At 33.3% G+C, this 11,323-nt stretch overlaps 2 protein-coding genes across 5 annotated transcripts in view; both read right to left on the reverse strand.

Moving 5' to 3' along the window:
* Window positions 1-2,730, reverse strand: part of LOC106668733 (heterogeneous nuclear ribonucleoprotein L) — a 74,397-nt gene extending 71,667 nt beyond the window's left edge. The window contains exon 1 of one of the 4 annotated variants that reach the window (XM_014397735.2): window positions 2,455-2,730. In XM_014397735.2, coding sequence (XP_014253221.1) covers window positions 2,455-2,523 — 69 coding nt within the window. In that variant the 5' untranslated portion in view covers window positions 2,524-2,730. Of the gene's footprint in view, window positions 1-2,026; window positions 2,248-2,454 lie in introns of those variants that run through there. The other 3 variants (XM_014397730.2, XM_014397727.2, XM_014397733.2) reach the window with 3 other exon arrangements.
* A 3,801-nt stretch (window positions 2,731-6,531) lies between these two features.
* LOC106668825 (F-box only protein 28) lies at window positions 6,532-10,111 on the reverse strand. Its single transcript, XM_014397957.2, has 6 exons — window positions 9,655-10,111; window positions 7,426-7,674; window positions 7,198-7,372; window positions 7,002-7,120; window positions 6,713-6,857; window positions 6,532-6,656 (listed from the first exon to the last, which is right to left on the reverse strand). Exons 1-6 carry the CDS (start codon window positions 9,751-9,753, stop codon window positions 6,562-6,564), a joined length of 882 nt encoding a protein of 293 aa, XP_014253443.1. The 5' UTR covers window positions 9,754-10,111; the 3' UTR covers window positions 6,532-6,561.
* Between the last annotated feature and the right edge of the window lie 1,212 nt (window positions 10,112-11,323).

An 11,323-nucleotide genomic window follows, 5' to 3' on the forward strand; every position in this document is an offset into this window, starting at 1 on the left:
TCTATTCTATATTATAAGTGATTGTCCAAGATCAAAGACATGTTATTTTCATAGCACCATTTATATAATTTGTCTAGTGAATGCTGAAAGTTTATATATTAGAGAAGGGTTGAAATAATTTTAGATCGTCTGCGAATAGTAATGATCTTACAGAAAAAAAAATAGAAGGAAGATCATTGATAAAGGGAAGAAACAAAACTGGACCAAAGTGTGATCCCTGAGATACGTCAGAATTATTTTCCAATTCAGAGGAATATAGACTTAATTCGAACTCTCTGAAGACGGTTTTTTTAACAAGCTGTGAAACCACAGGAGATAAGCCAAATTCTAGTTTTAGAAGTAATACACTGTGATCAACCAAGTATAATTTTAGATCGTCTGCGAATAGTAATGATCTTACAGAAAAAAAAATAGAAGGAAGATCATTGATAAAGGGAAGAAACAAAACTGGACCAAAGTGTGATCCCTGAGATACGTCAGAATTATTTTCCAATTCAGAGGAATATAGACTTAATTCGAACTCTCTGAAGACGGTTTTTTTAACAAGCTGTGAAACCACAGGAGATAAGCCAAATTCTAGTTTTAGAAGTAATACACTGTGATCAACCAAGTCAAAGGTCTTGGAGAAGTCAGTGAATATAACATCAACTTGCAATTTTGATTTAAAGGCAGAAATGGTACGTTTTTATAAGGGAAATCGGTGACAGTGGATCTGCCTTTGAGGAAGCCAGAAATTAGAGGTCGGATATAAGGAGAAAGTACGTCTAAAACAAGAGATTCGAAAAGCTTGCCAATTGTGGGCTGAAAAGATGTAGGGCAAGGTTTCTAATGTTAACACGCTCTCCTGACTTATATAAAGGAACAATACCACCGATCTTTAATCTTTTTGGAAATTCTCCTTTAGAGAGAGAAAAATTAAATAGATAGTGCAGTGGAGTAATTAATTAGTGAGCACTTCATAGGATAACTGGAGGAATCATGTCAGGTCCAGGACCTTTATCAGACTTGGTTGATTATTTTTTTTAGAATTGCATCAGAATTAATGTTAATTGAAGGGATATTTAGAAATTTGGTAGTGTTAAAGTTGACCTTTTTTTAACCTGAATTAGTACAATTTTTGGCCTAAATTTCACAAAATTAAGATTTATTTTACTTACAGTAATGGTCCAGATTAAAGTTTACAAGTAGAAGTTAACAATCATTCTTTACAGGCCCCAGAATGGGAAATACTTTTCAATTGAGTTAGTTGAATTAAATTGAAATTCAACTTTTGTAAATTTTAATCTGGACCATACTGTGAGTATAAGCGTATTGAACTAAGTTGCTGTTATTTAAGAACGATGGCGTCGTAGTTTTATAAGTATTGAGGATTGAAATTCGTAAAATTCGAAGGCATCGGCGAAACGTTGAAATGTAGTGGACGGCCGAGGGAGCAAGTCGATCGAAGTAAGACTTTGCTTCATCACCGTGGACCATAACTGTAAGTAATAAACTTTAATTTGTATCTGGAAAAGGTGTTTGTCATAAGAGCCATTTGGTATTCAAAAATTTTATTTTGTTTAGACCCTCAAGATCAATATGACGAAAGCTCGGCATGTTTTTGGTGTTTTTCTTCATCCGATGACCGTTTTACCTGATCCTCAAACAAATAGGCACAAAAATTTTCCACGGCGAACATAAATTTTATCCAACGAGCATAGTTTATATTTTTTTCTCGATTTTAAAGGAAAAACAGATAATGGATTTTCGGACAGATTTGTAATCGTACAAGAGGCGGTTTGGTTGTCAGAAGGGCTACAACAAAAACACAAACAGATCGATATCAAGGTAATATACGAGCCCGGCGAAGAGAACGCAACAAGAAGAGTCCTACATAGGTTCTAGTCGTCCTTTCGAATGCACGCTATGGCGTCTGTATGAATAAGAAGAAGAAAACATGTCGGTGAAGTTATACGCGCTTGGACCGGTTTTGCTTCTTCTTTTTTTTAACATTCTTAAAAATTAAGGAGAGATGAAAATTTGTTACCCAAATGGACCATCTTCTCGTCAGCCCTTCGGACATCATTCTCGGTTTGAAGTATACCTAAAAACACCCGTGTTCAAATTTATCCCGAACTCCTCCGATTTGCCGTCGAACGATCGCCAAAACTCTCAAAATAGAAGCAGTGTTTTCTCTAAAATGGAACGGATTGTTGTACGAAACTATCGCTAGTCGAAATGCCGAAAAAAGGAGTGATTTAATAAAAAAAAACCACATGTGATCGATTGGGATAATTAAAATAAAATCATGAGGAAAACAAAGGCGAGAACGGGGGAGCCGGTGAGCGGAGAAGAAGCGTGGAAAAAAAAGGTGAGGACGAGTCGCGGAAATCCTGTGGACGAGAGAAGACAGCCGGGCAGAAGGGAAAGAAGGAAAGAGAGGCGGCGTCGGCCGTTGAACATGAGCGTACTCACCCTCTGCATGACACCGTCCGAATCGGTCCTCATCCTCTTCGCCATTCCACCGTCACCGTTGTAAGACATAATAAATTCGGTAGTGAAAACTTTTAGGAAATGCAACTGAGTCCCTACGGCAGAGTGAACTGGATTTGTTGTTTTGGCAGGCTCGGCCGTGCGCTTTAAGCTGGGAAGGGGGCGAGAATGGCCGACAGGTCGAATCAGCGGAGTCTCCCGGACGGCTCCGAGCCCACCGCCCTCTGACGGCTTCGACCCTAACTCTACCTCTTCCCGCCCCTATTTCAAATATTTCATCTCGACTCCACAGGGAATCTTCACCTTGGACACTCTCACTGTGCAGACACAATCACAAGGAGTCCAACAATCACCACTTTTAATTTGTACAGAGCCTAGTAACCACTTTTACAGTTTTCCTCATCAGACCTGTCATTTACCACTACGAGAACATGCGCGACATGTAAATTGCACAGTCAGTGGATCGGATCAAAGAATTGGACCTCATGCTTCAGTCATTATCGACAGGAAAACTTTTATTTAGAATTTTTAACAGTATAACTCTATATGTTTCTGCGATGGATTAATCAATGCAAACAATATTGTATTGATATTTTTGACTACTTTTAAAACGACACAACTTTTTATAACTAAGTTTTTATCATTTTTTATCATACAAAAACATTATTGTTTATATCATAACTATGCACTATGTGTTTACATATTTTAAAAAAAGTGAAGTATTGAGATATTATGGTGCTTTATGACATTTTGAAGAAATTAAAAACCGTTAATGTTGCACATTTTCACACAGCCTGTCACCTGCCAATATAAGCTTCTGTACAAGGTACATAGAATTTTTTTTTAAATATGTAAAAAAAAAATTCTTGTTTTATATTACATATTTTAGTAAAAATAAAGACATATTTTGAGTTTTTACTTGATAAAAATCTGCTCTCTAATCAATCATAAGCATTGCCTAAGAACCAAAGTTATTAGGTATAAATCCATATATGTTTACCAGTCATAATTGACCGCATTAATTATTTCAATTAATTATTCTTTTTATCTAAGGTTATTAGGTTATTAAGTTATTAGTTATGTATTCCTCCTGGAATATAATAATATAATAGTAATATGAAATATAATAATATAAATATAATAAAAAATATTAATATAATAAAACTATTCAAATGTGAAAAAGAAGAAGAAAATAAGGAAATTTCCCTAATAATATTTTCAAAATCATGCATTGATATTATGAATGAGCCCTCATTTGTTTACAATTGAAAATTACTAACATTTTGAGATATTTAATGGCCAAGGTACAGGTTCATGACCCCACAGACCTCAGATAAATCTCATTGTATAAAATATATCGACTAGTAAGATTAGACTTGCATTTACTGTAGCATTTTTCAGAATGTGATAATTTAAAGGCTGGTCTGGTTAAATAAGCGGTTCAGTCAAATGAAATATAATCAAAATAAACTTCCAAACTATCATGTTATAAATAAAACAAGTTTCATATAATATTATCCTAGCTATACTTAAAGACTCACAAGAAGAAACATGTATAAGTACATGAATTAGAAATAACCCAATCATTGGATACAATAATAATAGTAGTTAGTATTATGGACTCGATCAGTATGGGACATCAAGTGCCTGCCAACCAATTAGGTTAAATTAAGCGAATGCATGATTTTCAATTTGTATGAATATATTTATTTGTGAAGGGAGGGCTTCAAGGTGAAAATCACCATACCGGGCTCCCAATCATAGGTTTAGGCTATACACAATTTTAGTGTAATTATAGGGGTGGAGTCTCAGCCCAAGAACCAAGAACTCTTGAGACCCACCAAACTAAGGTTACAAAATCTTTTAAACATTATGAATGTGTATTTTAATTGTCTTAGCACATTTTAATCATGTTTAAAAAGGTTAAAGATCAAATATAAGGGTAATAAATCAAATGAGAAATAGACAAAATGTAAGGAGCCAGTAATAGCCACTAGCCAGCAGAAAAAAATTCTTTATCTCACTATAATGGAAATTAATAAAGATATTTTTTTTCTCCACACAGTCAAATAGCAGGAGTTGTAAAATTAACAATATCTTTTCATTATAGCATAACAAGTAAAAAATAATATTAATTTAGAAAAAAAGTCTGTCAGATACTTAATTTATTGAGTCAGAAATGTATGAATAGTATCTTTTCTTATAACTGGTTAAAGGTCTGAAACTACTGATATTGATATTTTTATTAAATATATTTAAGTATGCTGTTACAAGAAAAATTATAGTATTTAGCTGTATTTATTTCTCATAAATCATCGTAATAATTTAATCTTGTGCAATATAAGTTTGAGGATTTGTGAAACAATATATATTCAAATAATTAATATGGTCAATTATGGCCACTAAACAAATATGGATTAATTATAAATTTAAACTTATGAAAACGAATATTTTAAAAATAATTGTTTTAAATTTAAATTCCATGTATAATAACTTTGTGTTGTATATTCGTGGTTTATTTAGATTTAATTTTATTATACAATTTTATGTGTCTTTTAGGGCACATAATAAACTACTCACAAATGAATAGGGATGTTGGTAATTTATTCATATTCTACTAATTTTACTTAAATAAACCGATATATTCTTGTTAGTTGGATAAAACAAAATAGAAAATACATTTTAAATTTTAACACTTTAATTTAAATTAAATAAAAATGCTAGGGAAAGTAAATACTACAAACTTGGCAATATCCCTATTCATTTTTAGCAGCTTATATCCTTGCTAGTTCCTCCCCCACACCATAATCCCATAGCATAATATAAATTGGGCTAACACGAAATAAACTTTTTTTGGAGTAGATAAAGGTAAAATGCTTCGAAGAATTCCAAATTAGTAATAGTTTTCTGACTCTACAAAACCCTCTTGACAGCGAACAGGAGCGATCTGCCAATGAAGATTTAGTAGAAGATAATGAAGATCTACATGTGGAAAATTTCAGTGCTGATATTATTTTTCCATGAGAAAAGATGATACATTATAAACAATCTTTGGCTAATGTATAACAACGAGGCCAAAAAAAAAAAAAAAAAAAAAAAAAAAAAAAAAAAAAAAAAAAAAAAAAAAAAAAAAACCCTAACCATCCCTAACCATCTCATTGACTTGCCCCATAAAATTTGAGCAAAAATTTTTATAAAAACTTTACCAGTAAAAAAAAATCAATGGATTATTGTCGCTATGGTGTCTATTTTTGAAGCACTTTTGTCATGCTTTTACTCAAAAAACAAAATATAGAACTGAATATTGCACTAATTTATTGTAATGATTGTAAAACCTGTAATATGTCATAGGGGGTGCAGAAACCCTGTTCCCTGTTATATGTGGCACTAATACGAGAGAAAAAAAATTGCAAATAAAATATACATATTAAAAAAAATTATATTTTACATAGAAACAAATTGTAGCAAGTATAAACACACCTAGACACTTATTACTAGAACTAAATAAGTATTGCACGTTGTACATATCTCATTTTACAATTTATTATTTTTAACTGAATAGGCACATTATAAACACGCTTGAGAATATTATTTTATTTACATAAATAATCTACCAGAATTTAAAAAGAAATAAAACTTGTTTACAATAGACAATTCAGTCTTTATCATTTATAAGTTCATGTGTTTTATTTGCATTTCTTTAAGATTAACCTATTCAATAGGCACATACATATTTAAACGTAAGACATGTAATCATAAGCAGAAGTCAGGGTTCCAAAAAATGTTATAGCTTTGTATGAAAAAATTTAACTCACATACCTTTCCATTAAAAGTATACATGTGTAATGTGTTGATTCAACTTAATAACTCGGCAAGTTTGAAGAAATAATTTTCAAAATGAATTTATTTACATGAACTAAATAATAATAAAGTGTTAAATAAATTAAACTATACTGTACATAGGATCAGGCAACAAAGAAATAACAGTGTGTTCACAACTACAAACTTTTGGCAACAAGAGATTCTTTTTTTTTATCCCCTCTCAGCTGAAAGGCAAAATTATTTAGCCCATCCTGACTTGTGATGTAATTAAGTAATTTTGCTCCTCTTTCTAGGACTGGACTTCACTTGTTTTGATCTTAATTCTGCATCATCCTTCTTACGTTTGGCCGAACCTGACGGCACTGGAAGAAACAGAAATGTTATTTTATTTTAACTATTTTATACTGTATATTCTTACTGATGGAACTTGTTGAAGGTAGCTCAGTGGCTTTTGTCAGATTAGCAGACAAATCCCTCAACTTTGCCTCCCATTCTTCAACATGTTTACGCAATTCTGATATTTCAAGTGCTTGAGCTTTAATTTTGCGCCTGTTCATAGATTCCTATTAGAAACAAATACCTTCAAACCATTTGTATTTTCTTTCCTGGGAAAATTTCATTTAATGTAACATGCAATTTTCAAAATTTTATTGAACTTCTTTTTAAATCCCATTAAAATTGGTCTTTTGTGTACAAAAAAAGTTTACCCTCATGACAAGCTTATTAAAATCAACTACTGTAATGACTTTTTGAGTAGCTGGAAACATATTGTTTTTTGGCTTAGGGAGAACACCAAATTGATCAGCTGGGTCTCTAAATCTAGATCCTACAAATACAGAAAATTAAAAAATTGTGTTTGGAAAAATCACCAGAACTATGAATACTATTTTTAGAAGAATAAACCTTGAAGATAGATGGGGAGATAGCGGTTGCCTTTTAGCTGGGGTAAGATTTTCTCATCAAAATGTTCCATTGCCATTGAAGAAATGTCTCTGAGTTCTTGAAGAATTTCGTGTGTCCTTGGTTGGTTTGGATTATGAGCTACACACCTCAATACTCTCATTATTTCATCTATAACCTAAAAAAGAACACATTAAATTATTCCTAATGTAATTTTTAAAAAATTATTACCTTTCCAGGGATGAAACAACACAATTTGGCATCTATCCACTTGGTATAAGTCATAGAAAGCATTGACAGTCTTGTTTCAATAGCAATTAGGATGTCACACTGCCTTGCTAAAGGATGTGCCCTTCGCTCGGATTCTCTCCTTGGCAGTTTCGCCTTGATTGACTTCAAAGTTTTGCCATGAAACCTTTCAGCAGCGAAATACCCTTTGTTTAGGGCTTTACACCCAATCTCGTTAAATTTTGTACAAACCTAAACAATGATAAATAAAATCACAATACATGATGAAAATTGAAGGGTTCAAGTGAAGTTGTCAAAATGAAGGCACCTAATATTATTTTGCAATACATTTCCAAAGTAATGAACCATTATTTCATCTTTCTAATTTTTATGGAAACATTGAACAGAAAGTATTATTTAAAATTAAAGTAGGCAATGATTTGTAAAGAAAATAAGATCTCATAATAAAAAAACAATACATTTCAGGTTGAATATGAAACAATATTTCATGTTACATGTCAAAATAAAATGAATTGTTTATAAACTTGTTCAGAAGGGGCAACAGATGATAAACTAAAACTTAAAAAGCAAGAACTGAGTATAATAGAACAATAATGAGATGTACATAAAATGGATATGAAAATAGTTCATAATCTAAACATTTATATATTGTGTGCAGAAAGCAATTGATTTTTAAAAATGCTAACATTATCTTGGTATGAGAAATGTTGATATGCATTAGCCGTATGTATTAACCTTTCGAAGGGGCTTTCTTTAAAGTCTTATGAGCAGAAATGAAGAATATTTTATATTTCTGAGATGAGAGCTTGGGAACATTAACATTTAATTGGAAAATAAATAAGAAGACTCGATCTGATTATTCAGTTTATAAAGTAAGGTGAGGTCAAGGTAAATTCTTCTCTTTTCTATAGTTAAGATATCAAAGGAATCCAAAATATTAAGTATAGCATGGGCAATTTTAAGTTTGTAAGCTGTATCTTAGATCTTCTGAACCCTTTGGATTTGTTTATCATAATGTGGGTACTAGATAACAGGAATAATCAGGATGGGATCTAATAAAGGAACAGTAAAGAAGGGTTTTTGAATCAGCAAATACACTGGCTTGTCTGATGTTCCTGAGAGCTCAATAAGAAGTATTTGTGTTCTGTGGGATGTGAGAAATGAAATTCAGTTTGATAACAGTTCCATGATTGACTGACAGACAACGCACAGACCAAACCGCTGGATCTAAATGGCAGAAATTTCGACAGTGCATTCCCATAATGACATGGATAGTGGCTAAGAAAGGATTTTTTGCAATTCCATCCCTAAGGTGTAGGGGGGTGATCCCAGTAGCGTTGGCCAAGTCACTGCGGGCAATGGGGCCGACCGTGGTCAAATATCACATCAGCAGCAAAAGGTTGGGGTGCGGATGTTGCTGTTCGCAAGGCCGGCGGAGGAAAGTCTGTCATGTGCTCATGATGGAGAGACAATTTTTTACCATGTATAGACCAAAGTGAACTGAAGAAGAGAAGAAGTTGAGAAACAAGAAATTACATTGGAATGCCATACCAGCACTCTGCATCGCATTAGAAAGATATATTAAAACCTTATGTGTCCCCTATGGCCGAAGTTGCGGGTCTATAGTATAATCATAATTGATTGGGTAGGTTTTGAGAGTGTGAATTTCTTAATATTCAGCACCAATGAATTCTGTTGACACTATTCATGAGTAGACTTAAGTTCTGGAAATAAAGACTCTCCGGGAGGGTACTGATGGTTTCAAATCATCAGTTTAAAGAAGGAAATTCCTTTTCTTAACATATTTTAAGTAACTAATATTTTTTGGCTTGGCCGGCCAGGCATCTGCCATGCCACATATAGAGATTACATAGTACAGGTAGATTATCGGTAGAATCATTCCTCACACCAAACTGATTGAAACAGCCCATCTCATCTTCCAACAAACTTACAAATTGTTTCACATATTGTAAATGTATCCAATTTTTTCTCCTTGTGGTTATTTATCATATAATCATTGGTCAGGTTTGTATTGCATGTATTGTTTATTTCTGATTTTGACTTTTGCCCTGACACTCGTAAAGGTAAAAAAGATTTGTTTCTGTAGTCGCGAAATTAAACGTCATTAACGAATCTTATTGTTGGGCTTTTGTCTTTGAGAGCCTCGGTAAAAATCTGGACAGAAATATCTCAAACATCGCTAATACTCACTGTCCTATTCAGGGATATGTTGTCAAAGGTAAGAAAAGAGAATATTTTCTCTAGCACAATTTCTGGGAGATCGACCAAGGTTTTCATTTCGGTTCCCATCAGAGTTGTACGAAGGGACACGAAAAGACTCGACGAAGAATTTTGGAACGTGACCGTCTTGTATTCTAGTCAGACATCGTTCTTCTGGATATGAAGAAGTCGAAACGAGCTGGTCGAACGTCGGTGATCTGACCGTCTGTGGCCGGGGTCTGAACTCTGAAGAGTGCGAGGTCGAGAACTGATGGTGAGGAGTGATGACTGAGGAGGTTAGAGACTATACCAGAACAACTCTCGAGTCTCAACCTTCGAGATCGAGGCCGGATGGCGAGACGGGAGACGCACCCTCGCCGCATCAAGCTTCCCCGGGGTGACGTCAAATTACAAAGTTCAAGCCCACTCCTCAATCTTCAAATATTCGTCAGATTTGGTACTTTTTTGTTTGGCAAATATTTAAACTGCTAAAAAATTAATAGGGATATTTATAATTTATTCTTATATAATTAATTTTAATTAAATTAACCGTTACATTCTTGTTAGTTGTATTAAGTTTTCCTTCAGTAAAAAACATAATTTCTAACGCAATTTATAATAAAAATAATATAAAAATGCTATGGAAAGTAAATACTACAAAATAGGCAATATCCATATTCATTTTTGTGCAGTTAGATAATTTAAAAAAATAATGTTTGCATTTGAAAAATGCTGTTATAATGTTAGATAATCATACCTTGTGCAACTGAACATAATAAAAACATGTAGTACGTTTCTAACATTTCTCTTTATTGTTAATTTTTTAGGAATGCCATCAATAAAATATTTTATTGAGTTGTCCAGAAAATAATGCAGATTTTCTTGTGTTTTTTTCAATTACCCCCCCCAATTTGATGAATTGTTTACATTTGATGGATTATTCTTTTGTATGAATGTCAACACTTCCTCTTCCAAACGAAAATGTTATCTTACCTCAGTAGCATTTTGTTACTTAGGAATAATTCTGTCTTTACTAAGATCTCAACTTGTGATTTTTTCGTACTTTCATTTTACGAGTTTAAACTCAGTCGAAATGGTGCTCAAACAGCTAGAAACATTAATGAAGTCTGGGTCTTTCTTTCCTAGATGTTGTTCTGTGAGCGTTGGTCGAAGAATATCACAGAACAACTGTCCGAGAACTTACAGAAAATTTTTCAAATTGATTGTTGCCGACCATCTCATGGAAATTGGAAAGGTGAACAAACCCGAAAGTTGGGTTCCTTGTGCATTAAACATCTGCCAACAAAATCATCACTATGAAGTTTTCACAACACTTCTTTGCCGAAACAGAAGCAAATTTTTTCTGAATAGAATTGTTACTTGTGATGAAAGGTGGATTCTCTATGATAACAGCATCTGGACAGTGGAAAAAAAAGACGACAAGCTTGAGCAAAACGGTGGTTGTCATCTACTACCTGGACACAAAAGGCTGGAGAGTAACAAAAAGGTAGACAAGCCGGCTATGGTCGACAACCACTGGACCTATCCACTGCAATCCAGCCCTGACAGTAAAAATGCAACAAAAAACTTGATTAAAACAAAATGGCAGCATCGGTGGGCTGGATCAGCACAGAAGCTTTTACTTATCAACGTCGATAGG

Source organism: Cimex lectularius, unplaced genomic scaffold (assembly GCF_000648675.2).
Source record: "Cimex lectularius strain Harlan isolate CLEC.00 unplaced genomic scaffold, Clec_2.1 scaffold25, whole genome shotgun sequence".
Classification (NCBI taxonomy): domain Eukaryota; kingdom Metazoa; phylum Arthropoda; class Insecta; order Hemiptera; family Cimicidae; genus Cimex; species Cimex lectularius.